This window comes from Kwoniella shivajii, chromosome 10 (genome assembly GCF_035658355.1).
Source record: "Kwoniella shivajii chromosome 10, complete sequence".
Lineage (NCBI taxonomy): Eukaryota > Fungi > Basidiomycota > Tremellomycetes > Tremellales > Cryptococcaceae > Kwoniella > Kwoniella shivajii.
In genome coordinates this window covers 1065944-1093024 of record NC_085917.1, presented here as the reverse complement: position 1 = coordinate 1093024, position 27081 = coordinate 1065944, and the positions used below count along the sequence as shown (strand labels likewise).

At 41.0% G+C, this 27081-nt stretch overlaps 10 protein-coding genes across 10 annotated transcripts; 5 read left to right on the top strand and 5 right to left on the bottom strand.

Annotated features, from left to right (window-relative positions):
• Window positions 1-908: 908 nt before the first annotated feature.
• IL334_007292 (uncharacterized protein) lies at window positions 909-1808 on the top strand (the record flags this gene model as incomplete). The annotated part of the gene is made up of 4 exons (XM_062938982.1): window positions 909-1170; window positions 1250-1368; window positions 1437-1661; window positions 1728-1808. The coding sequence occupies 4 exons, from the start codon at window positions 909-911 to the stop codon at window positions 1806-1808; spliced, it is 687 nt and encodes a 228-aa protein (XP_062795033.1).
• A 328-nt stretch (window positions 1809-2136) lies between these two features.
• IL334_007291 (transcription elongation factor SPT4) lies at window positions 2137-2636 on the bottom strand (the record flags this gene model as incomplete). Its single annotated transcript, XM_062938981.1, has 3 exons — window positions 2137-2255; window positions 2331-2439; window positions 2517-2636. 3 exons carry the CDS (start codon window positions 2634-2636, stop codon window positions 2137-2139), a joined length of 348 nt encoding a protein of 115 aa, XP_062795032.1.
• Window positions 2637-3035: 399 nt separating this feature from the next.
• IL334_007290 (uncharacterized protein) lies at window positions 3036-5789 on the top strand (the record flags this gene model as incomplete). The annotated part of the gene is made up of 11 exons (XM_062938980.1): window positions 3036-3235; window positions 3392-3582; window positions 3649-3750; window positions 3804-3994; window positions 4068-4176; window positions 4234-4292; window positions 4350-4569; window positions 4632-4996; window positions 5069-5399; window positions 5482-5527; window positions 5585-5789. 11 exons carry the CDS (start codon window positions 3036-3038, stop codon window positions 5787-5789), a joined length of 2019 nt encoding a protein of 672 aa, XP_062795031.1.
• A 250-nt stretch (window positions 5790-6039) lies between these two features.
• On the bottom strand, window positions 6040-12319 carry IL334_007289 (uncharacterized protein; the record flags this gene model as incomplete). The annotated part of the gene is made up of 12 exons (XM_062938979.1): window positions 6040-6740; window positions 6809-7017; window positions 7080-8463; window positions 8519-9648; window positions 9705-10249; window positions 10306-11319; window positions 11390-11473; window positions 11534-11697; window positions 11775-11880; window positions 11960-12019; window positions 12097-12188; window positions 12250-12319. 12 exons carry the CDS (start codon window positions 12317-12319, stop codon window positions 6040-6042), a joined length of 5559 nt encoding a protein of 1852 aa, XP_062795030.1.
• Window positions 12320-12658: 339 nt separating this feature from the next.
• IL334_007288 (uncharacterized protein) lies at window positions 12659-13896 on the top strand (the record flags this gene model as incomplete). The annotated part of the gene is made up of 3 exons (XM_062938978.1): window positions 12659-13049; window positions 13126-13232; window positions 13390-13896. The coding sequence occupies 3 exons, from the start codon at window positions 12659-12661 to the stop codon at window positions 13894-13896; spliced, it is 1005 nt and encodes a 334-aa protein (XP_062795029.1).
• A 182-nt stretch (window positions 13897-14078) lies between these two features.
• On the bottom strand, window positions 14079-15352 carry IL334_007287 (uncharacterized protein; the record flags this gene model as incomplete). Its single annotated transcript, XM_062938977.1, has 5 exons — window positions 14079-14192; window positions 14273-14669; window positions 14741-14837; window positions 14953-15193; window positions 15287-15352. 5 exons carry the CDS (start codon window positions 15350-15352, stop codon window positions 14079-14081), a joined length of 915 nt encoding a protein of 304 aa, XP_062795028.1.
• Window positions 15353-16033: 681 nt separating this feature from the next.
• IL334_007286 (uncharacterized protein) lies at window positions 16034-18156 on the bottom strand (the record flags this gene model as incomplete). The annotated part of the gene is made up of 6 exons (XM_062938976.1): window positions 16034-16391; window positions 16473-16768; window positions 16853-17005; window positions 17083-17250; window positions 17381-17476; window positions 17746-18156. 6 exons carry the CDS (start codon window positions 18154-18156, stop codon window positions 16034-16036), a joined length of 1482 nt encoding a protein of 493 aa, XP_062795027.1.
• Window positions 18157-18810: 654 nt separating this feature from the next.
• Window positions 18811-21131, top strand: IL334_007285 (uncharacterized protein; the record flags this gene model as incomplete). Its single annotated transcript, XM_062938975.1, has 3 exons — window positions 18811-19252; window positions 19324-19643; window positions 19704-21131. The coding sequence occupies 3 exons, from the start codon at window positions 18811-18813 to the stop codon at window positions 21129-21131; spliced, it is 2190 nt and encodes a 729-aa protein (XP_062795026.1).
• Window positions 21132-21395: 264 nt separating this feature from the next.
• IL334_007284 (uncharacterized protein) lies at window positions 21396-23049 on the bottom strand (the record flags this gene model as incomplete). Its single annotated transcript, XM_062938974.1, has 8 exons — window positions 21396-21500; window positions 21556-21623; window positions 21754-21845; window positions 22001-22270; window positions 22412-22427; window positions 22506-22660; window positions 22781-22856; window positions 22962-23049. 8 exons carry the CDS (start codon window positions 23047-23049, stop codon window positions 21396-21398), a joined length of 870 nt encoding a protein of 289 aa, XP_062795025.1.
• Window positions 23050-23508: 459 nt separating this feature from the next.
• Window positions 23509-24335, top strand: IL334_007283 (uncharacterized protein; the record flags this gene model as incomplete). Its single annotated transcript, XM_062938973.1, has 4 exons — window positions 23509-23547; window positions 23623-23688; window positions 23790-23894; window positions 24267-24335. 4 exons carry the CDS (start codon window positions 23509-23511, stop codon window positions 24333-24335), a joined length of 279 nt encoding a protein of 92 aa, XP_062795024.1.
• Window positions 24336-27081: the final 2746 nt, after the last annotated feature.

Sequence of the window (27081 nt, the reverse complement as noted above, 5' to 3'; positions counted from 1 at the left end):
ATCTATCGTAAACATGGGGTGCTATTTCCCGATCGATAAGAGAATTGAACATGTTTTGGGAAGAGAGATGTTACGATTTATTCGATGACGTTGCGATCGCGATTCGTGTTACTGAGCATTTCGATCTTGATGTATTTTCATCCGTTCATCCATTCACGATATTATTAAGCTCGCAATCAGAGTGATCTTGGGAATCTAGGTATACTCCAATCACCGGGTCAAAAGCTTTTGATCAACACGAGAATTACTTCTGATATTCAGATGGGCAGATAAGCATCTACTTGGACGTGTAGATCGGACACCTAGGACATTTGTTGTTGCCCAAGTTCCGATGCGATGAGATTAAGAATGAAACCAAATGAAATCGATTGATATATAACAACCCTCCCTCTCTCCTCCTTCATTTACCCAATTTCAATCAGACTCAATCTGCATTCGTCCTCTACATATACCATTATAAGCTGTAGAACGGCTAGAAAACTTCGTCATAGCTAAACTACCAACAATAATAGAATACCTAAACCTGAGATCATTCACGGTGAAACCCAAAGAATAGACTGATGTCATCTGGTCGATCTGCCATAATTCATTTACCTTTACCAACAACCCATAACGCATCGTCATCATCTTCCACATCATCCAGCTTTACGATTATAAGACCTTTATTAACTAGATCACAGATATCTAATTTATCACTGCCACCACTTTTACATCCACAACAAATACATTCTTCCTATTCAACACATTCACGGGCAAACACTATTAGCAATACCAACACAAGAGGATATACGTCTCTTGAGAAGAAATACAATAACACTTCATTAATCCACTCCATTCAAACACAACAACGTAGATCATTCTCTTTATCTCAACCGTTACAACAACAACAAAAAGAAGACACGTCCAAAATGTCAAGTGAAGATATCCCTCAAATCATCATCGACACCAGAAATGCAGCTTCTGGAGTCACAGGAGAGAGTGTCGAACCCAGACAAACTTTACCTACAGAAGACATGGAACCTAATCCATCCAAATCAATCCCTCTACCACCCAATAGACAAAAACTCATCGATGATGTGATTGCCCTTTACTCTTGTCAACCTACCGTAGAGAGGGTAGCAAGATACGCTCCTGCTTGTGTATACGATGATCAATTTGTATATGCCAATGGTAAGTAAAACATCTATACGCGAGGGGCTTTAACAACCGTTCCAAAAGCTATAGCTGATATAATTCACAAATAACGTAGATCGATATAAGATGGCAGGACAGTGGTTCGGTTTACCTAAATTATTCCCTGCTTCCGAGAACTTGGGTTATGAGATCGTTAAGAATGATGATACTTTGATCCAATTCAAGAACAAGCAGGTCAGTACTTGTTCTCTTCCCAACGACTAAACGCCATTATACTGATCTTGGGATGGTGGTCCGAGTAGCGATGGTCATTTCACTTGATTCCCAAAAAAGCTACGATCAACGCATTGGTATCTATCGTATTAGATCCAGCAACTAAAGATTCAGATTTCCCTTTGATCTTATACCATAAAGATCAAGCCAACGAGAAAGATTATTCTCATGAAGGATTTGGATTCTCATTCAAAAAAACCCAAGCTGATCTAGTTTCAAGATTCATGTCTGATAAAGAAGTGAAATATTTCAAGGTGAGTTTCATCGCTTAATCGGTATGAGCTAGGTTATGTCAAAAACTGATTGTTTGTATTACGTAGGGCGATGAGAACGCTACTAAGGAACCTGTCAAGAAGTACGGTAGCGGAACAAACGAAGCTCCACTTGCTACAAATGTATAGAGTTTTTCCTTGGAGTGAGGTATAACGGAAGGCAGACAAAGTAAGAAGCATATGTAGAATCTGAATGTGAATGAATTGTATAATGGCATACACCTAGAACACAAGTGTTCGATCTCCATTGCGTGATGAAGGACCTTTGTACGCCATTAAGTAGGAAATGAGATGCTCGTCCATTGAGGAAAGTAACGTACGATGCGAATAATGATACATATGCTTACAGTCTCATGAAGTCGTTATAATGTTATGTCTACACACCATACGGAATATGCGCCCATATGTCTTCTGGGCCTCTTCTCTCCAATTACTCACTTTCCCTCGACATGCCTGCCTAATCTTCTACTGCATCCCTAGGTCTGTATACTCCACCTCTCGCTTCTATAGCTTCTATGACATCGGGTGGAGGTCTACCTGTAACTCGAACAGCATATATGCCTCTCATCTTTTTGTCTGATAGTAGCATGATTGGATCAGTATCTCCGCATTCCTATTACCAGCGAATTGAAACTGTTTTGCATTACTGACCTATTCGTTGCCATCTCCCTACCCAACTTTCAGAAGGTTCAATCATAGCTATCATCCCATCGTACGTGACACTTGTACATTCCGCAACTCTTTCTGCTGAACCTCTCATCTACTCACATCAATCAGCTGAATGCAACACTTAGGACAGTCTCACAGCTGAATATTAAACATGTGTACGAGACATACCTCTAATATCTCTTCGCAGTTGGGACACCCTTGAGTCAAGAAGTCATTTGTTGATTGAAGGACGGAACAGATCAGACATGCTCGAAGTTCGGCTTTTCTTGGTCCTCCTTTTGGTGGCATCTTCAACTATTTCTTCACTTTTATGTCCAACGAATATTAAAGGATCTACTGTATTGATATGAGAGAGGCTGTATGAATGTTGACTATGGAATATGTATGTTGTTTAGAATGAAGAAAGATTGGGATTCATCACAACAAAAGGATGTAATCAGTTGGAGACTTGCGCTGAGTGGATTTATACTGGTCAGATAAGTGCCACATCCAGACATATCGCCGTAATACCGCTCACCATAGGGAAACCACTGGTCGTTTGAGTATTTTGCCACCCAAGTATTGAATATAGCAACAATACATTTGTGAATGTTTGTCGAGAGCATCCAACATTCATCTCTCTATTTGACCATTCTCTGTTCGTGCTGATATTCCAAAGGAAAAGAATTCATCTGACATCATACCAACATGTCGATGAACCCAGAAGCACTCACTATTGAGGAGACCCTCAAACTCCGAGAACAGCTGGGACTTTCGACAGCAGCACCAGCTGAAGGGGAAGAGGTTCCAATCGATAAGGATGCCTTGGCAGAAGCTAATTATGCTGAGAGAAGGGAAGATATGAGAAAGGCCAAGGAAGAAAAGGACTTGAAAGAGAGAATTGAGAAGTAAGTTGAAATCCATCTTTCCTTGTATATTTCCTCCCCCTTCCCAATTATCCTTCTTTCGCTTTCGTTATCTTCAGAAAACAGGAAATAGTAAACAGCGTTCATACTTTATTCGCAGAAATCACATCCTGACTTGAATTTCCTGTTCCTTCGCAGAGCACGTAATCGATCAGCTCTCAACGCTAAATTGAAAGGATCAACTTTGGGATCATCAAATCAAGATGATAGTCTAGATACTAAATCATGGATCAAGAAACAAAAGAAAAGGGAGAAACAACGTGCTCAAGAATTAGCTGCTAAAAGAGCAAAAGAAATGGAAGAAGCTGATCAAGCTATCTATGATGAAAGTCAGTTAATAATTCCGTTTTCTGACACGGAGGTAACCTAACTGACTTTTGGTCATGCCATTGCAGATGATTTGACTGGATTGAAAGTCGGACATGATGTAGACGAATTCGAAGAAGGTCAAGATGTCATCCTTACTTTGAAAGACAATAGGATATTGGAAGGTGATGGTAAGTTTCCCATCACTTTCGGTAAGTAATCGCACAACTGACATACAAAATAGAGGACGAGCTTCAAAACGTCAATATGGTCGATGACGCAACTGTCAAAGCAGCTAAAGAAAGAAAACGGAAAGCCGCTGAACAATATACCGGATTTGACGACGAAGAATTCGATGAAGATAGAATAGGTGTCAAAGCTGATATATTGGGCAAATACGATGATGAGTTTACATCCGGTAAAGCCAAATCAGAGGTGTGTTCATCTCCTATCAACAATTTCTGCTCGAAAGCGAACGAAAACGCTAATGTGTCTTGTTGTGATTTAGGGTTTCAGACTTGGTGCTCCGATAGAAAAGAAGATGAAGATCACCGATGAAGATGTTGAGATGGGAAATGCCCCTGCGATTAAAGTGAAACTGAATCTGGATTATGCGAGTGAGTTAGACTGTGTGGCATCGTTGGCCCAGACAACTGACGAGACTCGATGTGTAGAGGAATTTGATGTTTCAGATTATGCTAAAGAGGGTGAAGGTGGATTCAAGAAGTCAAAAGTAAGTCTGCATATCCTGAGTTGAATTATTATGCAGCTGATCACTTTGTATTTGCAGAAAAAAAAGGCCAAGCGATCTACACGAAAAGCCGAAGTAGACGGAGAAGACGAGAATGACATGCAAGTCGATGGTGAACCGATATTCACAAAGAGAATAGTGACGGATGGACCGGATAATCTGGTGGATGACGATGATCTTCAAGCGGCATTGGCAAGATCGAGAAGAGAACATTCTAAGAAGAAACCAAAGGTCAAGGCTGAGGATTTGGCAGCACAGAGTAAGTATCATGCTCATTTGCCCTTTCGTTGACTCGAAAAAGCTGACATATAATTCTCGCAGTCGCACAACAAAGGCAGGAGGATGCAGCTTCAGCACCGATCGATGGAGGTGAGGGCGAAGAAGATGGTCGAATAACATTCGACGATACTTCTGAATTCGTCCGAAATGTAAACCTCGAATCAGTCGCTGCGCCAGTCAAGAAAGAACGAGCGGCTACACCACCTTCAGCACCTCAGCAACCTGTAGTAGTCAAGATAGAACGGGCAGAAGAAGGAGAGATGGAAGAAGATGAGGACATGTCTGACGAAGAGGACGACGCATTGGCAGAGATGGCTGCCAGAGAAGGATTATCAGTGGATGAATATAGGTTGAAGATTGATAAGCAGTTGGAGGAGATCCAGAGTATCAAGCAAGAAGGTGAAGGCGTAAGTACTGCTTTCCCCGCGGTTCTGGTGTGTAATCGAATATTCAGCTGACAGGTTATGTGATATCTCTAGATTCCATCTGAATCAGAACCAGTGATAGGAAACGGGGTAGCAGGTATATTATCAATGTTGAGAAATCAAGGAGCCATAAAACAAACCACGGAAGAAGACAAAGAACGTGAACGTGTCCAGAAAGAAAAGGATTTATGGTTGGCAGATCATAGGAGAAGAACGGCACAAAGAGAAATGGAAAGAATAATGCAAAGAGGTGGAAATAAAGATCAAGCTCAAAGAGAATTCGAAAATAGAATGAGAGAACAACAAGAAGCCAGAGATGCTTTAGAGAGTTATAAAGGGTATAAACCTGATATCAATATCGTTTATCATGATGAATTCGGAAGAAGTAAGTGTAATCCTCTTTTCCCTTACATACCTTCTCAAGCTCGAAGAGGGACAATATACTGATCATTTCTCATTTCCGATAGATATGACACCTAAAGAAGCTTGGAAATCGCTATCACATAAATTCCAGTAAGTATAAACTTTTTCTGCTATCACAAGAAGTATCAGCTGATATACCCTGTGTAGTGGTAAAACATCAGGAAGAATGAAGACAGAGAAACGATTAAAGAAAATCGCAGAAGAAAGAAAACAATTAACGATGAATGCTACTGATACACCACTAGGAATGACAGATGCTTTCGCTAGAAGACAACAGAAGACTGGAGAAGCTCATATGGTTCTGAGTGTAGGTAATAGGGGTAGTGTACCACAGAGTAACAAGAAGAGGTAGGAGATGCCCGGATCACATGGTATCGTGTTCGCCATTAGTTGTATAATAGAAAAGCCAAAATCCAAATCACTGCATCAAGGAAAGTATATATAAGTAAACATATATATATATATATATGTTCATGCACTTTGTCATCATATCTATGTTACATCAAAATCAAGAAATCATAAAGCAAGAAAAATCAGAATGTCCAGTTGTCTAATCATCAATCGTCAAAATTCTCTCTCATATACCATCTTCTCCCACTTGTTCACTGTCTAGGTTGAAATGCACTTCTTGTAGGTGGTAATGGGAAAGCAGGTTTTTGCTTACTTATATCAACACCTTCATTGGTATTTGAAAATATTGAAAGTTTATTCATCGTTTGTTGTGAATGTGACTGGGATGTAGGGTTTGTTAGGGGTGCGAATACACCTCTTTGAGGAGTAAAAGTTGATTTTATAGGTTTTCTAGGTGAATATGAATGAGGTGGGATTGGTTGAAGTTGCATGATAGCCTCTACTTTAGGTTTGACGGGATCATCTTCTCTGTGTCTTTTATGACCTGTTGAAGGTGGATTGACATGGTTGTTTGGGGAAGGTTGGAATATGTTTACACTTGATAAAGGTGTTCTTTGAGATGGTGTTGATGCAGGAGCTGAAACCACTCTTGGTTTAGCTACGAACGCAGGAGTGGTAGTTGTGGTCGCAGCAGGTGCTGCAGGAGTAGAACTAGGAGCAACGGATGTTGGTTGTGATTCGACTGGACGAGATATAGAGGTAGTAGGTGTAGGGATGGGCCGAGAAGCAAGTTTGTTTAACGCTGTGTTTTTCTCAACCTGAGAAGCTTCTAATTGTCTTTGTAATTTACCAATCTTCTTCTCTAACTTAGCATTGGACTTGAATGCTTCTCTAGTTCGATCGTCTGCTTCATCTACTTCTTCCGTTTTGTGAGTCAAGGAGATCTCCAGCTCTGCGAACCCATCCAAACCATCATAATCAACATTTGTTACTTCTCCATTCGAAGAGGAAGGTACTCACGCTCTATTCTTTCTTTCAAATCAGTTACAAGGGACTCATCAACGTCAGTAGCCGACGATTGAGCCTTTTCAAGTTGAGTTACAAGCTCAGCGTTCTTTTCTCGTAGCTGATCTAATTCAGATTGTTGCTCAGCTGATTTAGCAGAAGAAGTCATCGCTTCTTCACGTGCGGATGTGAGTTCCTCTTGAGCAGAAACAAGTTGACTTGATCTACAAAAATCTGTCAGTCTTGTCCATTCCTTCCAAGACTGCAAAAAGAAAAGTAAACTCACATTTCATCCATTCTGATTTTGATGCCTTCCAGCGACTGCTCGGTAGCTTTTCGACTCTCTTCAGATGATTCAAGTTTGACTTGAATTTGGTTGATCAAAGCATCCACTTCTTCTTTAGCTTTCTTAGCTTCGTTGAGCTGAACAACGTTTTCTTCAAGTTTTCTCTGGATTTCACCACTTCTTTGATCTGTAGATAACACATAGGATTTGAGATCGGATAATTCGTTGATGACAGCTTCTTTCTCCTGTCCAAGGGATCTCGAAGCGTCTTGAAGGGAAGCTATCTCTTGTCGCAGTTGGTCAACCACTGAAGAGCTGCTTTCAGAAGATTCGCGTAGATGTGCTAGGTCTAGACCTAATCTTTCGATGATTCCTTTGTCTTCTTCTGAAGAATCGCTCATTTCCTTCTCTCGATTCTTAGCATTATCAAGATCACTTTCTAAGGTTACTGATTTGCGCAACGTCTCTTCAAGTTGTGATACTTTGTCTTGAAGCAGTCCTTCCAACTCAATCACCTTGGCTTCGACTTCTTTGTACTTGTCTTCCATCTTTTCTCGTTGTCTGTCGGAAGCAGCCATACCTTCTGCCAGTGCTCTTTCAGCAGCCGCAATCTCTTCTTTTAGACCTTCTTTCCCAGCCGTCAGCCCTCTGATTTGACCTTGGCTTTCTTGAAGTTCGGCTTCTAGCTCGGAAATCGTCCTGTTTAGCGACGTGATCTCCTCATCCTTATTATCTTGAACCTTCGCTATATCTTTTTCCAATTCCTCAACCCGAGAGGTGAATTCGATATTCTGAGCTTTCAGTTCCCTGATTCGATCTTCTTTCTCGGCAATCTGAGCCTCGTACGAAGACACAGGTGGAGCAGACTCCGCAATCAATTTGGTGGCAGCTTCGGCGGTTGCGAGTCGAGATTGAAGATCATCGATTGACTCCCTTGCAGCTTCCAGCTGACTTCGAGAAGAGACCTCTTCTGCCTGCAAGCTACCCAACTGCAATTCAAGGGAGGACTTCTCTTCTTCCAATTGGGTGAGATGAAGAGTGTCTCCCTTGGTCTTAACTTCAAATTCAGCTATGGTCGCTTGAAATTGTTCGGCTGTTGCACGCGATTTTGATAGGATATCAGATGCGACCCGCCATCTTGCTTCAGCGGATTTTACGCTTTGTCGATAGGTGATCAAAGCCAATATCGTACTTCGAAGGATAGATGGATTTTCCACTTCCACTACCTGAGAGTGTTCGGAATTATCTTGTAATCTGGCTTGGAGTCGATCACGTTCTTGGGTTAATTCAGTAATCTCCTCAAAAGTTTCTTCTTGAGCTTCTTTGGCTAAAATAAGATTGAGGTTGGCTTTCTCTAGTTCATGTGTAAGTTCAGCGATTCGAGCTACAATTAAAAGTTGTCAGCTGTATTCGAGCTCATGGCATAATTACTAGCTTACCATCTCGTCTACCAATCTTAGCTTGCAACTGTCTTTCTACATTGAGGTTTTGCATCACACTAACGGAAGCGTTTGATCTCGATCTCATATGTCCAAGGGATGTTCTCCTTGTCCTCTCTCCGTTGGTAGCTAGGACCAGATCTGTGGGTAAGTCATTGGTTTCTTCAGGAACAGAGGATTGTCGGGGTGGATCAGAAAGTTTGGTAGTTTGTCCTACATGATTGATCATTTCCAATAATTCCCTTTGAAGACCTTCTGCTCGACTCTCAGCTGCTTGAGCTTGGTTTTGCAGGGAAGAGAGGGTTTCTTCTCGCGATCGAAGTTGATTCTTGAAGTCCTTGATTTTGTCCACCTGAGAAGCAAGTTCGTGTTCGAGGGATGAGATTTGGGTCATCAATCTCTCACTTTCTTCGTTGTCATTTGTTTCAAGTGTTGCGGTGGTGGCTTTGACCAGAGCAGTCTTGACTTCTTCCAGTTCAGCTTGCAGTTTTTCACCAACGACTGTTCTTTGCTTAAGTTCAGCTTGCACAATATTCACCTCTTCATTCGCCGCTTCCTTCTCGGATAAAGCAGCTCGTATAGCAAAGTGTCTTTCATTCTGTACGAATGAGAGGTTATGTCTGAGGTCATCTCGTTCGGATCGCAATTGACCGATCTTCTGCTCCAAACGTAGCACTACGTCTTTTTCGTGTTTAGAGAATGATTTCGGTTGTTGTGCAGATGAAAGAGCAGATTGCAGATCAGTGACTTGATGTTCAAGTTTATCAACTCGTTTTTGTGATTCAAGGAGATCTTGTTCAAATTTGAAAGTTGAAGAAGCCAATTCTTTCTCGTATTCACCTTTGGCTATTTGTAATTCCCTTTCAAGCTTACTTTTTTCTTCTTGAACTTGGAAGAGTTCTTCGTCTTTCTCTCTTGCCTCACTCTCTGTAGATCTATCAGACTGAGCATCTTCAAGCTCCGTGAGTTTGGCTTGAACTTGGACCAGAGACTTTACAGCTTCCTCAAATCTAGTTTGAACTTCGTCTTGAGAGGCAGTAGACACAGCAAGTTCGGCGATCTTGTCATCGAGTTTGAGCTGTATAGCGCTAAAATCCGTTTTTAGGTCATCGAGCTGGTCTGTAAGCAATCTACGCAGTATACGTTAGCTATGGTTAAGAACTCAGTACGGCAAAATTTTGCTTACTGTATGATCTCATCCTTAGCCTTTGTCCTGGATTCCATCTCTGTTTGTGCGTCTTCCAGGTGTCGCTCAGCAGTCTCTACAGCAGCGGATAATTGTCCAACTTTCTCGAGAGCAATTGTTTTCTCCTTTGAAGCAACTTCCGCTTGGGCCTGAAGTTGCGCTGACATCTCTGCGCCAGACGACAGAGAAGCTTGCGTTTTCGCCATATCATCTGTCATAGACATTAGAGACTGACTGAGAGCATCATAGTCTTCGTCGTTGTGCGATCGCATCGACAAGACAGACTCAAGCTCATCGCGTCTAGCAACAAGGTCATCGAGAAGCTTCTCTTTCTCGCTGAAGGATCTCTCCGCCTCGTGCATTTTATCCTTGATCTCGGTAGCTTCTTGTTGCGCCGCTTGCGCTACCGCTTGAGTGGACAAGACGTCGTTTCGTAACTGCTCGAGTTGTGAGTTGAGTCCATCGACTTCCGTTTGTTTGACGGAGAGTTGGTCAAGAGCTGTTTTGAGATCAGTTTGAAGGGTGTCACGCTGAGCAGTTGTATCCTGTACACACACACGACTTCAGTTACGCAAAAACACTCTGTTTCAATGAAACTGACCTTTGCGTCCTCCTTTGATTGCTGCAATTGTTGGCTCAATTCTTCTTCGATTCTCTTGATCTTTTCTAGATCTGAAGTAGCGGATTGTAATTTTCCTTCAACCTGCTTGTGCTTCACTTCGTATTTCTCCCGTTGCATTTCGATCTTATCTTCAAGGGTGATGATTTCCGCTTCGAGTTCTTCAATTTTCGCATTATTCACATGAGCTCCAAGGACCGGTGATCCAGGAATAGGAATAGCAGTTTTCATTCTTGCGATCTCGTCATCTTTTTCAGCTAATAATTCATCGTTCTCTTTCACTAAAGATTCGAGGTAATCTTTATCTCTTAGAGCTTTTTGTAATTCTCTTTTAACATGACGAATCTCCATATCACCTCCTTTGGATGAAGCCGAAGCCGATGATGTTGATCGAGCTTTGGCAAGTTCCGCTTCGAGAGATTGGATCTTTCCTTGTGCTTCTTGCAATTGTGTTGATGAAGGTGAAGATGAGCCTGAAGGAGCTGATGATGTTTCTAAAGCCTGTCGAGCATTTCTCTCTTTCTCAAGATCGGCTTCGAGCGCTTCTACTCTTTCGGCTTTCCTTTCTAATTCCTTTACTTGCTCAATCTTTTGAGTGATTTCGGTCTGTTTTTCGTCAAGTTTAGCTTGTAAGGCTTCTTTCTCAATTTGCATTGTCTTTTTCAATTTCTCAACTTCTTTTCCATCTCCACCTGAACCTTCGTTTCTTCGATAAAAATCCAATTCCTCTTTGACATCTTCCAATTCACTCTCCAACTTGGATGTCTTTTTCTTGCCAGCAGCTTCAATTGCGAGTTTTTCATTGACAGCTTTATCAAGATCTCGCTTTCTACTGACAAGTTGTTCTTGCAGCGTGGAAATTTGGTTCTCAAGTTCGATGAGCTCGGAGGGAGCAGGTCCTGAGACTGACATTGAGCGACGTTTGTTTTTCAGACGTGAAGGTGAGGTCGATGAGGAGAAAAGATCCGTTGTGGGGGATTGGGATGATCCTGATGACTATAATATCAAGACACAATGGTATCAATTGTGATGCCGGTTACGTGTATGAACAAGTAGTTGGACTTACTTGCAATCTCGCATTTTCTTCTTTCAGGCTCTCCACTTGATTTTGTAACGCCATGACCTTATTTCTCTCTCCTCGAGTTAACGTCTAGAAACAGACCAATTCGTCAGCTAAGCTAGACGATTTTACGATTTTCTCATAGCTCACCTCTCCTGTTCCCCAAGGATCATTCAAATTTCCTTGACTTCTGAATTTCTCTTTTTCGTGTTCAGAGACTTTCAATGCATCTTCAAGTTGTTTCGTCCTAGCCTGAAGGGATTTGATTTGTAAGGAAGCACCATCTGATCCGCTATTCAATGCTACGTCCAGAGCTAATTCAAACATTAGTTTAAGTTACGGACAAACAGACAGGGCGATTGTCTTTCGACAAATGGGATATTAGAATTACCATCTTGTACTCTCTCTTTTTCTTTTTCTTCCTTTTTCAACTTATCAGATGTTTGCGTTAAACTTGACTCGAGATTTGACAATTTCAACTTGAATTGGGATATCTCCTGATGAACATGTATTACCGTCAATTTCGTACACGATATAAGACAATAACATATTGATCATACGAAGAATGATACTTACAGTGTTTTTCGTCATTACTGATTTCTCAGCTTGATGCGCACGTTCAGCTTCATCTCTCAACTAAAGTTGTATCGAGTCTCATCAGCGGTTCTTCGTTCCTCATGTCTTATGAATCGAGGATGTTCAAGTAGACTCACCTTATATTCGGCATCTTCTTTCGCTCTTTTGGCTTTCGTTGATTCTTCGTCTCTCTTGCGTTGTTCATTCTTGATTGAATTCAACTCATGATCTGATAGAAATCAACACCAACATCCCATTTATATAAGTTGAAGGAGAAGTGAATCACTCACCTTTATGATCTAATTGTCGTTGTAATTGAGTTACTTTGTGTTCGAGCTCTCCAGCTCCTATGAACGACATCTTTCTTCCAAAAGATATCTTTGTTCGTTTGGAGAATACCTACCGATCTAGCCAATCAATGAGAAACAAGTGAGAAAACAGAAGGATGAAATCAACAACAATGAATGATCCAGAAATCAAACGGACAAAAATCCGTCGCGTCTTTTTTGACTTGTTTACTCAGTTTCAAAAAAGCTCAGATATTACGTAATATGACGATTTCGCCCACTTGGCAAATGACGATTGTGATAAAGAATTCTGACTTCTGCACAATTGACCATTATTCACAACTTTCATGATTGGGAATATATGAGATGACTTAGATGCAATATAAAGAAGAGATAATACCAATATCCGTGAATGACAACTTTACTTACATTACCACCTCATCTCCAGGAGGCTATCCAAGATTTACTCTGTAGCGATGTGGATCTGCCCAATGATTTGAGAAAGGAATTAAGTCGAACGAACTCCAATCGAAATCGTCGATTATCCTCTCCCCAGTCCAAACAGGATAGATCGCTTGGATCGGCAGAAACAATAATCGAGATTAAAGATAAAGTTGATGATGAACCAAAGAGAAGTATCCAGGTGGAGCGACTCAAGAATGGACACACGATATCGATAGAAAATCAAGATGAATCTGATAATTCAGACGTAAATCCGACTATACCTCATGAGACGTTAGAAAGTCTTTCTCGTTGGGCATCATCCGACAGCGGTCGGCGTGCGTTAGGTTCAAATGGACTAGGTAAGCTTTTACATCACTCTTGAGTGTGGATCACTTTCATGACCTTGGGCTCATGATGTATCGAATGATCCGATAGATCGTAGCAGATATAGTATAATCTCATTATTGGTCGGAACTGAGGTTTATATACCTTTTAATGAACTAGAAAGAATGAGATTAGCTGAGAATGGGAGTCTAGATCGTGTGAGTTTAATCCGATCGATTCCTGAACTCAACTTTGATTTTTGGTCATATGAATTTCTATTTCCATCCCAAGCCCAGCCCTGCATCTCACTGAGCCTGGTCACTTCAACTGAGACGTAAGATACGCAAAGCTAATTCGTCCAATTCATTACAATAGCCAAATCCATATCTTCCATCCTACCTATCACCTAATAATCCCACTACGCTCGGATCCAGCAACGGATTGGGATCCGAATTTCGTTCATTATCAAAATCAATATCCACAATCCTGAATATCCTATTTTCCATATTCGGTTCCGGTGCGGCTGTTTACGTTGCAAGTACGACCGGCGCGGGGTATTCGCGTGAAATATCAATTTTGTTAGCTGTCTTGACTGGATTCATCGTTGGTATCGCAGATGCGATTTTGGTTTGGATATTCACTAAGAAAGTAGAAGAGAGTAGGGTCGAAAGACATAATACTGGAAGAAAAATGTTATCTGGTTCTGGCAAGTTGAGTGAGACTGAAGAGAATCTGATTACAGATGGCAATGAGGATGATATTCAGGACGAGGAAGACAGTCAGAAAGGTAATGAGCAGATCATGAAAGAGAAAATAGGATCATCGGGTGTCAAGAAAGAAATCAGATTGAGGAGGCGTGGACTGAACGCTTCAATACAATGAATGCACGAACTCGTGGATACACAATACCAAATCCAGAGGTCTGTCACAGTTTCATATAACACAATACATATCACATATTATAAGTTTAGACATATTGTTATCATAATTGGACGAGTAAAATAGTGCCAAAGACACTATAATCACACAACCAGGATATTCGAGGAAGTATTTTTAATGGTTCACTAATGAGAAGCTTTGTATCTTTTCAAGAACGAAGCCAAATCTTCGAATTCAACTTCTGGTAAATCCTCTCTGAGTTTTGGGATATCGACTTTGAACCCATGATCATCGAAGAACTATTGATACAACCAATGAATCAGATAGCTTCCTTTTATTTTCCATATTATAGATGCAAAAGAGGAAGGAAAGAACTTACTCTACTCATTGGACCTAATGGACTGACCCATTTAACGAAAGAGACCAAAGGCCAAAAAGCTAATAAGTCAATTGGTTTATCCATTATTTTTTCGTAAACATCTTGGATTTCTTGAACGGTCAATTCGTCACCTGCTAATTCGATAATCCGGTTTAGATATTTGGATGGATTATGTATGGATTCAGAACCTGAATGACCGATATCACGTGTTGATATCAATTGATGTTTTCTTGATGGATTATTATAGAATGTCTGTCTTATTAACATTGTTCTAGATATCTTAAACATGAATGCTGATGAAGGTAAAAGGTTATCCATGAATTGAGTTGGACGTAAGATCGTATATCCAATACCGGATTCAATGAGATAATCTTCAATTTGTCTTTTCACTTCCATCCTATTATCAATAACATATTGAGTCAGTTTCGTGGCGTTCTTTGTAGATTTGGATGAGTAATGGTCACTTACCCAGGAGCTTTGGTATCTTCCAATCCACCGAAACTGATACTAGATTGAATGAAATGTTTGACGCCGTATTTCTTAGAGACATCGATGATGGATTTGGCTAGGTGGGTAAGCAGATGTTCATCAGCCTCAATTCCATGCCATTCCATTCCCATTGTACACAAGCAGTAGATGAAAGGCAGGATTGGCGGAGAAGTGAATTCTATAAAACTCACCTTGAGCTAATTCAACAGCTTCACTAACATAACCTTGAACGTTAAATACACCATGTACATCACTGACATTCAATCCGGTGGATTCAAATGCTTGTTCGGGTTTATCCATGTAATTCTTAGCTACTTGAATGACTTTGACTCCTGGCAAGTTGGATAACCTGGTCGAAGATCCTGCAGTAACATTTCGAGATAATGCGAAGATGTTGTATATTGATGAAGGGGTATTATATTTCGATAATCCCTGAAAAAAAAAGACGAGGAAAAGATAGTTAATATCCTGATGGTTGTGATCCCGATGTAGGTCTCATTGGAATAATAGAGCTGGCTGACTTACCTCGATAAATGCTGATCCCTGTTGACCAGTTGATCCGAATACGATGATGTTTTTCACTGACGACATTGCTTGATTTGGTTATTTTGGAGTAGTAGTTTAGTACTTTTAAGTTGCTTGTGAGAGAGTTTGGGATTTGTTGCTATTGCTATTGCTATTGCGGGATGTGAGTTGTTTTGTTTGGTGGATGGGAAAAGGTATAACCTCATTCATCACTCATCAAAATGCCTCTCTTTATACCTTTTGCTTTCCACCCCCCCCCTTCATCCCGCTGTCACATGCGTCCACATCTCCATCCCTCACCGGCCACGATCAGTACTCTATGCATCTTCTCACAGTGCCTTATCAATCATGTCTACTTTTGCAATTGATAATCCATCCATGACCTCGGGTATTCGGTGATTACAAATCAAGGAACGATTACTTCATCTTCGGTCAGGCACGCCGAGGTTACCTCATCCGTCGATCCACTGATTGATAAGATGGGGGGAGATAAAGGAATGTTGCACCACACGTATTGCTGGTCCTCGTACAGAATATCGATAACATGTATGTATATGTGTACGTAATCTACAAGATCAATCCTGTATGTGTATGTATGTATGATGAGACTACGAGTATAGTCTAAAAAGAACGATCATCCAAGCAATTATCCCGTGTTTCCTCATATCCCTTCCGATCCTTTCCGACCTTGGCAGTTGATGTGTCTGATAATACCATTTGTAACTCAGATTCCCTTATGTATCTCCATTACTTCTCACAGACACTCTCCCAGTCACCCCATCTGGCAGCTCTTTGATCAATCCATTTATCGAATGTTTTCCATTTACAACTTCCTTCCAAACCATCTTCACATCCACTCATAGTTTGTTGTATACCATTGACTACCGCTCGAACGTAATCTCCATCGTGTTTACAATGATATCTCTCTAGAGCGACATGACCCAAGAATGATACTAAATGACTTGTTCTCCATGCTCTATCATCTACTCTATGATCTAAAGGAGGAGTTTCAGATGCGGGATGAGGATGAGATGTTGAATTGAACAGGTTGAGAAAAACAGCTACGAAGGCAGGTGATTCTCGATGAGTAAAAGAAGGGTGAAGCCTATAGTTATCAATTATTAATCAATAAAGAATTAGCAAGTCAAACTTAAAAATAAAATCAAAAAAATGGAGATCTACTCACAATTGCGTATGAGTGGCATTGGGTGGTAATTTAGGTTCAGGTAGTTTCCCACCTTTCTTGTATTCATCTTTCGGAGGATGTGATGATGGATGATCACCTCCTGTATCTTTACCCGCCAGAAGATGCTTGGCAGTCTTACTCCATGGCATACCCAAATATGCTGCTAGTGGAGAACCGTACCCCATCATATAATGGAATCTTACGTCAAAATAATACTCGACATCTAACCATTCTTCATCTGTGAAAAGTTTACAGAAATGAGAATGACCAGAAGCGATTGTTTCGTAGCCGCACAACTAAGGAATTGCAAATAGGGTATTAGCTACAGTTCATTACAACAACAACAATCGACAAGTTTATGTTAGAGCATGAGAGTTCACCATTTGCATTGCCAAGATATCTTGATCAACCAGCTCGTCCGCGATTTCAGGTATGACACCTCGTAATCTTTCAATTACTTTTGGTGCGTAGACAGCTAACCACTTATTTGCTGGTTCAAGCGAAGAGACTTTTTCGAATGCATCGCATGCTTTCTATTTCATCGTTGCGAATCAAGTTAGCTTTTTTCCCGCGCGGATCGGTGTCAAGCAGATTAGGCGAAGCATCTTACGTGAGGAGTTAGAGATCTGTCCCAGTCTTTAGCCTTGTTGGGCACTTTGACTAATTGAACGACTTCTCCATCACCTTCACCGTCATCTCCCGATTGGTGCGATGGGAAACCACCCTTGATGTAAGCTTTGGCAGTATCGATATCTCTAGGTGAACTTGCTGTCCAGATCTATTGGAGCGTGAATACATACATATCAGTAGTTGTCTTGTCTTGTCGTGCACGTGCAGGGAACATGAGGCGGTGCGTCTGGAAGGTGAAGGGGGCATGGGGAGAGGGTGATCGTGCGAATTTAACTTACCTTGTATGACGTCTTGTTTTTATCTTTTTTCGTGGTCGTCTTCTTTTTCGAAGGGAATAACGAGTCATATTGTTCTCTGATATATTTGCCGAGGAACTGATTCGTCATGAGTGATGAAATACAAAGCGTCAGTTGGCACTTCTTCTCGTCATAGCTCAGCTGGCACGTCCGCCGTCTAGACAATGAGTGACTTTGAAGTGGTTAATTGTTGGTAATTCCCCCGTCCCACCCCCTGCCCAGTCTTACCTCGCCCCCATCCCTCCCCCTGCCCAGTCTTACCTCGCCCCCATCCCACCCCCTGTCCAGTATTTCCTCGCCCCCATCCCACCCCCTGCCCGAAGAAAAGAGAAAAACCCGAAACCCACCTTGGCGTCCTTCTTCCCCTGATCCGAAACGACCTCGAGCGTTTCCTCTTTGATAGGTGTATCCCATTCGTTCAAGAATGCCCATTCACCCTTTTTAGGTAATTTACCTCGTTGATCTTTTTTGTACGAATCAATTTTATCTATAAAAGGTTTCATTGTTTGTTCGAATTCATCGTCATTCCCCTGAATGCTTGAATGTCTTATCAATAAGCTGACTCTATCCAGTTCACATGATGAAGGTAAAGGTGTAGGATCTTGTGTCGGTATGTAAAAAGGTGATATTGCTGATAGATGTTTTAGAGGATTTACATGATTTTGAATTTGAATCTGGAATGGTTGTTGTTGTTGTTGTTGTTGGGTTGGTATACCTGCTATTAGAGGTAATAGCGCAAGTAAAGTGATAAGATGCATCTTGGAACAGATTGCTATGAGATGGAAGTTGATGGGCACTATACAAATGAACAAGGATTACATATATATATATATATATACTTCGTTTTTCAAATTGAGGACTGCAACGATCATTTTTCGTCTACTTTCGATCTGCCATTTGAAAATACGTCATCCATATCTTATACTCTCATTCGCCAAGACATGATAAAACAGTTTCAACCGGTAATAGAAATAATTCCAAAAGGGGGGATAATCAAAGAGCAGATTCAATGGGTTCAGCTTCGACACATGCATAGGATCTCACTGATCTAGTGGGTACTCAAGACATCCCATGCAGGCCCATACAAACACTATCCTATGCATGGTTCAGTTGTCTCCTAAGAATACCCCATTCACTATGGGCTGCCAGTTCAGAAACAAGTAATTATTTGTTTGATACCCCCATATAATCTGCCAAAGGACCAAACAAAACAAGATCAACGCGACATGACTGATTTCTTTTCTTTTCGTCAATGATATGTTTGACTTTCTTGGATCTCAACACACCATACACCATACAATTTACACCATACGCCAGCACACTTGTCCATACTCAATTTCTTGCCCAGCATTCACAATCATCACCACTATATCAAAAAAACTCGAACTTCTCTCTCTATACATCTCGAACAAATGACTTTGCAACCCCCTCCAACACCTTGGATCGGGTTACCTCGATTCTCAGATGAATCACTCTTACTTGATGCTCGACCTATATTCGACGTCAGTTTAGGTGAAGGTGACTATGATCCTGAATGGATTGAAGATACACCCAAGGCAAAACTTAGATCTTCGGACTCGAAATCGAAGAATGTGGATGTGGATGTGGATGTGGATGTGGATGTGGATGTGGATGTGGATGTATCACTTGATTTAGGTGATTATTTACCTGCTGAAGATGATGAAGCAAATTATACTATAACCGATGAAAGAGTCATAGCATCGCCACCTGAAGAGAGAGAACGCATAGAGCATAAAGGAGATGATATGAATACAACGACTTGGACGAAAGAATCCGTACACAAGAGACAAGGAAGTCAATCTCTTTTAGATAATATAGTTTCGTCAAAGAAGAGTGAGTCTCATCTTTTACAATCTACCGTACTGATCAACCACTAAATCTTAACAATTATAACGCATGTACAGCCAAAACCCGATATCCTACAGCCACCATTCCCAATCAACAGACAGATGATCTGTTCAATAGAAGATTGAGTGATTCACTCCGTCGTTCCACATCCAGCTCAAGTGTATTATCAACCTCGATAAATTCAAACTCTTCTTTCGACTCTCCGGCGAACAAGGAAAAATCTACATATAAAGTACTTCAACTTCAACCTATACCTAAATCATCAATACCGATACCAACTGCTAGCTCGAGATTGAAAGCTTCCCTAAACACCGCGCCTGGGTCAGAGGCATCAGCAAGTGGAGGATTGGTCAATGAAATAGACGCCGGTATACAAGTGAGTCTCAACCAACCTTCGCAGCCAATTGAAAAAAGGAGAAGCTAAGTATTCCAATAGAAACAAACATCGACGACAAGTCGTATACCTCAAAAGAAAGAAAGTAATTCAGCACTCTCCAGATACCTTTCCAGTAAATCGATGGTTGTCCCTGCTCATTCACGACAAACATTCGTGGAGTATAGTCAACAACCTAATGAAGTTACTTCAAACAGTCCTATGCCGACAAAGACGATACCAGATGAACTGATCACCATTGAGATCCCTATCGAATCAACGCAAGGCATTATCGATTCCTCAGATGGTTCTCAAGATAACCCACCATTCTCACTCACGTCCGCCCCATCCGATGCTGCTTTATCAAGCTCAACAATCTCAACCACAATCGAGGAAAGGAGTTCTTCGAGTAGATCATCAATGTCTGAAAAAGTAGTTGGGTTCTTCTCGAGCTTGATGAGATCCACCAGCTCTAGCTCATTGAAAGAAGATATCACTGTACGAGAATCGATGCTGGGAAACTCAGTCAGCAGTCAGAGAGGTGAAGATGAATGTGACAGTGATTCGGCTGAACAAGAGCATCAAGGAGAAGGCGAGGGTGATGGTGAAGGTGATGGTGTAACTCATACAGAACCAGTCGTTGAGAGTAGAATGAGAGGTCTCACCCAAACATTTACGAAACCGACCCATAAATCAGCTAAACCCCTCACAGTACCAATAACCAGACCAATCCCATTCTCAAGACAGCTCCACGTTCGCTCGAATCGCATACCGTCGAAAGAACCCAGTCAACCAAACCGACATACTACTCAAATCGCTAGTAAGAACCCCACGATCAAAATAAAACCTACAATGGATCGGGGTCGTATACCACTTCAGTCCTCTCGCACTCCTAATATCCCATCTTCCACATCCACTTCATCAACAAACCTTACCAAATCAAATCTTCCATCGTATTCACGCACAGCGAAAACATCAGCATTCGCGTCTGCTGCAGTGGCCAAACTTCCTCCACCTGGGAAAGGTCATCTAACCTCCAATTCAAGTCAACGTGTGACTGTCCATCCAATTGAGAGAGCCTCTAATTTGAGCAGTAAGCGAAATGTATTTGAACGTCTATCCACCTCTACCTCTACTTCTACTTCCACCACTTCTTCTTCATCAACAACAACAAAATCAAATACAAATGCCGGTTCAACATTGAATTCAATTACAGCAAAATCAACTCATCCTGCTAAAGCATCGAACATCAATAATGGTCAGAAATTAACGATACCTATGACAGGTCATACACCTGGTAAAGCAAGTAACCTTCGTGCAGTTCAAAGAGCAAAATTCGATGAAATCACCAAAGCTAATCTTGCTGAAAGAGAAAAATTTCAGATGGAACAACAAAAGAAAAAGGATGAACAATCAGAAGAAGAATATCAAAGGAAAAGAAAAGAAACTGTTATATGGACAAAACCAGTCCCTGAGATGTATAAGCGATAAACTCTCATTTGAGTATTATGAGATATACTTCAGAAGGATTGAAGAGATATGAATCTTTCAGACTTGAAGACGTGAAGTTTCTTGATCAGTAGTGTTGTAAATCGTTGTATGGCCGCTTCATAGTATATTGTATCAGGTTTCTGTTGATATCACCATACATACGTTCACCCGCACACAGATGTACTTTGTGGTTCCTTTGCTATTCCCGTATGACCAATTCACGACCTGACATATTCCGCATCACCAGTAGAAGTATCTTAAGACCTACAACTTCCCTTTAATAATTCCTTTGACGCTATCCGGATCTAATAAACTTTGAGGATAAGGTAATGACATCTGTCTAATGTGATGTTCACCGCCATCGACGACCTATATCGTTTCGATTCATTTTCTGCTCGTTTCAGAGGGGACAAGGTCAACTTACAGTGACAGTACCAGTTATCCAGCTTGCCGCAGGCGAAAATAAGAATACAGCTGCATTTGCTATATCGGCTATATTTAAGATATACGTATTAGCATGCTTGGTCCAATCATCTTGTAGCCTTCTCTTGATAGATTTGAACATGGGTCATGAAGTGGAGTCAAACGAAAAAGTCGCGTCCGGATAAAGGGAGGCACTCACATGTATCACCGATTCTACCCAACGGAATGTCATTCTCAGGTTTCCATCCCTTCGGTGTTAACCTTGACATCCCTTCTGTATTACCTATTGGGCTATGGTAGGCGTTAAAAGCCAATAACTTCTTAGCTATTGATAACTTAAAAAACTGTAACCTTTGGTTGTCTCCTTCTATACGGTCTCTATCCTGCCTTCGGAGACTTTGCCATATTTGATAAAGACATCAATGATGTCGAAGTCAGTCACTCACCCTGGTGCCAAGACATTACTTCTCACACCCCTCGGACCTTCTTCAGCAGCTAGAACATTACTTAAAGCATCCACACCTGCTTTGGCAGCTGATACATGTGCTTGATAAGGTAATCCCCTATAATGTAACGTAGCTGAAATGTGCAAGTATGCACCGTGAGATTGACGTAAGTGAGGTATAGTCGCTTTTATGGTATTATATGTTCCCAGTAAATCGATATCGATCACTGTTTTGAAAGCTCGTGGGGAAAGGTTATCAATTGGCGCGAGACTGGAGGATAAGCAGTGCGGAAACGTTTATAAATACAGATTGGGTGAGGGACAGACAGCATCAGGGATAAAAGACAAAGGATAGGGGAGATATGGGATGTATCAATAGATCACCTATGCTAATGACAGATCTTCAACTTACAAATTCCCAGCAGCACCTAAACAGACCAGCTGATCAGTACACACCCCATTGCACGAGGCAGGGAGGGTTCCAAGGGCTACATAGAAAGACTTACCACATATAACATAATCAATTTTACCAAATTTGTCTATTGTTTCCTTGACTGCTTTCCCCAGTTGTTCAGGATCTCGTACATCTGCAGAAGTCGCGATGCATTTACTACCTGTTGATCGTTCGAGTGATTGAGCGGATTCCAATAATCCTTTCGCACTGTCTTCGGTATCAGCTTACATCTCGGGTATTCACTTGCTAGAGGGCATAAGGAGAGAGATATAAACTAGGAGAGTAAAGCGAGAAATGACGAGTTGAAGAGACAGGACTATAACTTACTCCCTTCCTACTATAGCAGCATCAACACCATGAGACATCATAGTTTCGACTATTTTATAACAAATACCACTTCGACCTACATCCCGCTAGTATCAGCCTACATCTCTTTTATTCATATGACTGACTGACTGAACCTGGAAGTTATGGGAACAAGAAGAAGGTGAATCGTGATTAAACTTACCTCCTGTACAAAACAATACCTTTCCTTTGAACAAATCATCCCTGAAAGTATGTTTACTATTGGGTACTGGTATCTTGTAGGATGACATTTTATTTGTGTCCCTGATTCGTTTCTGGCTGTCCTATGATATGATCTTGACCAAGTTGGACAACAAAGAGCTAATGGTCAATGAAGAATGAAGAATGATGAAACAAGACGCTGAATCCCATTCTCTACGAGTATCTAATTCATTAATTCCTTCACCCGGTTACTTCACTTGAATCCCAATACCCGAAAGTCAGTAGGCAGGTCTTTATTACGTAACTACCTCGCTTAAGAGCGGCATTTGTCATCTGAATTGTGGGGACTCCATCAAATGCTATGCGGCTATAGAACCAGGAAAAAAAGAAAAGTTGGGACAAAATAATCGAAAGAAAACGGGATTCCCGTGAACAAGTACTCCTTTGTCAATCATCTTGTGTTCCCATACATCAGCTACTCCAGATATATATATATGTATATACCGATAAGATAATCAACCCAAATCAATTTGAATTGATCAGCAAAAATGGTATACACTATAGTAGTCCATCTTCAAGCTCTTCCCGTGAGCTATTTCTTCCCCCAATCGTGACAGTCGAGAAGGGAGCGAATAAGGGCTGACATGAGAAAATGGATTTAGGAAGCTGTGGAAGAAGTCAAAGCTAAATTGATCGAAGCTGCTTCAGTATACAGAAATGATAAAGAGGTATGTAGCCCGTTCCGCTTTACACATTTCCTTAGTATTGTCAGAATATCATCTCATCCACCTTTCATTTATGATTTACTGACTCTGAGATGTTTTCATAGACACTCGATTGGCATGTGATGCAGGATCCTAAAGATCAGACTAAATTCTGTATAGTAGAGAGATACGAAAAAGAATCTTCCCAAGAGTATCATTTGAATAACCCCGTAAGCGATTGTTTTCCTTTTTCCTCCCTCGCTGAACTTCAATTCCCAATTGAGAAGACTGTCTTAAAGTCTCTACCTTTCAACGTTATTCGTGCGATACCTTCCAGCGGCGTCTGGACTGTAATTCTCTGTGTGACCCTATAAATGCTCGATATGCTGACTCCATTGTTCGTCTCATCGTTATTTCAGTATTGGAAAGTAAGTGATTTCTCGCTCACCAACCACCAGGTGTCCGATATCACGGGATTGCCCTCTTTGACTATAAACCTCATCCCATACATTTCTTTACACCACATTTCTTTACACCTTCTTCCGTTTTTCATATGAGCTCCTGCTTCATTGTGCAAACACTGATATTTTTGATCTGGATAGACATTCGATCCTTACGTCGTACCTAGATTAGCTAAACCTATGGATCTTACACGATGGGAAGAGTTGTAAATCCCTCTTATTGAGTAGAGTATGAAATGAACGAAAATGAAGACGAAGAATACTGGGAATGAGTATGGAAGTGGGTTTTTTCTGAAGTGAGCCTTCGGAAGCAAGACACAGATGGGCCCAATAAATGTATGTTTGATACGGTATATCAAGTCAAACTTTATGTTCGCTTTGGTTCTTTCGAGAGCGACGAGGGCCACTGGCAATAGATAGGAATTAAGACTGATTGCTTGAATTTTCCGATCGAGTACTGTTTTGTACTTACACACCTATTCTCGTTAAGGATTATGATCGTTCCTCTAGAGGCTGACAACAAACCTTTGTTTGTCCTTTCTGCTTTTCCCACTTGACGATTCACGATTCATCAATACTCACTATATGTTTATACTCTGTCCTATCCGACGGGTCTTACAGGCGATCACGATCTGCGGAAATATAGGAAAGTTGATTAAGCTACGAAGGGTTGAGAGTTGTTCATAATGCTTTAGGTAAAGATGATCGGCATAGGCAGTAACAAAGAATACAGTAGTGGTTAAACAAGTGAATATTTTCCAACAGTAATGGGGCGTTTGTTGGATCGGCGTATGAAGATCATTGCGTAAACAAACCTTGTTAAGAACATGAACATACAAGCTTGCCAAAACAGAATGATAATGATCATCCCGTAGGCGGTTTCCGTAGATCATTCATCACGTTCGTTGCCGTAGCGCAATTGCATTCCGTGCATAACACAATCTTGACGTTATTTATGATTTGTGGATCATCTTCAATTTCTATGACTGCTCTCTGCAATCTGCAATCTGTTTATTTACTGTTAAAAAGTTAGAAGAGTTGTGAGTAAATACGCGAAAAAGGTCAGGGTACCTTTTTACAGCATCAGAGGAGTAAAGTTTATTTATGAATTCATTTTCGCTTTGTCCCATATAAATGCCTTGTTATCGAGAATACGGTGTACGCTCTTTACGATAGATTCTCAATCAACACTGTTTATGATAGATTCTATCTAGGAGTTAAGCGTTAAGCTCAACTGGAAGAGAAACTGTAATTCTCTTCCCATCCGAGAATGAAGGGGGTTTATTTGTAGGAAGAGAGATGAAGTTTCCGAGTAAATCGTATCGGTGACTTGCTCATACATTTCTAAATCTAAAGACGTTATGACATGCCCCATTGTAAAAAGGTGTCAAGGAGAAAGAATATATCTCTCTCGTCACTACGATAGAATACACAAACACTGATAAACAAAAGTCTCTTGTTCAAATAAGAGGAAGATGATCGATATGAATCGGTTCTTTTATTGTTTTTGTTGTTCTTATTGTTTCTTATTGATTCTGTTCTGTATTCTTGTCCAGATCTTTCCCCTCACTCGATAAATAGACTTTGCGTCTATTCACTCATCTTCATCACCAACACATCCAAGCTCTACTCTAGCACTTGGATTCCAGGCCCGGTATCTCACTCACAGTATTCGGACTATACTGGTTTTCTCTCAGGTGGTGGCGTATTTAATCAAAGTAACAAAAAAAACAAAAAATAGAGGCCTAAGGCGATTTTTTACCCTGAAACGAACAAAAGAAGGTCTTTTTCTTTCTTTTCGTCAAAAACACGTACCGGCGCGTTCCACCTTTTCCACTTTTACCATCACGGGCAACATCGTTGTCGAGCATCTATTGAGAACGAGCTACTAGTATCGATCACATCGACCGCTTCGCACCTCTTGAAGAAGCAGTGCAACATATCGACCAGAGAGACTGTAGAAGGTGAAAGGAAACTAAACAAAAGAAAGAAATCATTTCGGTCATTTAATAAAAATAAGATTTTTCCGGTTGTTTTACCTTTATTTTCCCAACGTTGCTGCTCCCTTTGCACGTCGCCCACCTCCATATCCATCGACTCTGCAACAACAACCAAACCTTTCTCAGTGAAACGCGTTGATTACAAGACAACTTCACAGAGAACATAATTATAACAAGGAACACCCACTCATAGGCGCAGAAAAAGAATCGAGAAGGAAAAGAAAAGACGAAACGGAGTAATATATCAATCATTATAACCTTTGTTCATGTGCTTGTGCTTCTCAACCTTCTGAGACCCATCTTCAATATCACGTCTCCTCACTGCAACAAACAACGATCCGAATCATCAATAAACTCACTGCAGGACAGCAAAGTATATAGATTGCTGAAAAGAAAACAAAGATAAACTCACCTCATTTCTGAAACGCGAAACTTTACGCTTTGCTTTTTGCTTTTTGCATTTACTTTTGCTTTTTCCTTTTCAACCAAGGACAAAAGGTGCTAAAACAAAAGGTCACCTTGGTATCAGCGAGTAGAAGACTGGGATAGAATATCCGGGACATCTCAAGTGTAGTTCAGTCCTGATTCACGATTCATGATCAACAACTCTAAAACCCAACCCCCACAAAACACCCCACCCATTCATTCAGACATACATACATGTTCTGATATTTCTATCGATAACTCATGAACAAGAAAGAATAAATCAACAACTAAACCAGCCATTCAGAAATCTGAACGACATCAACACATCAAAAACCCCTGCATCCCTCCATTCAACCTCCCAAATCGACTGTTGTACCTCCTCCTCTGCGATTCACCCTTCGATCGTTACATGGTCAAATCATCAAACAAAGGTCAAAGCGTTTGTCGTCACTTGGTAACTGTAATTGGTGAAAAAGGGAAATAAGGGCTCATAGCTATCTCAAAGAAGAACATATAGATATCATCACTCA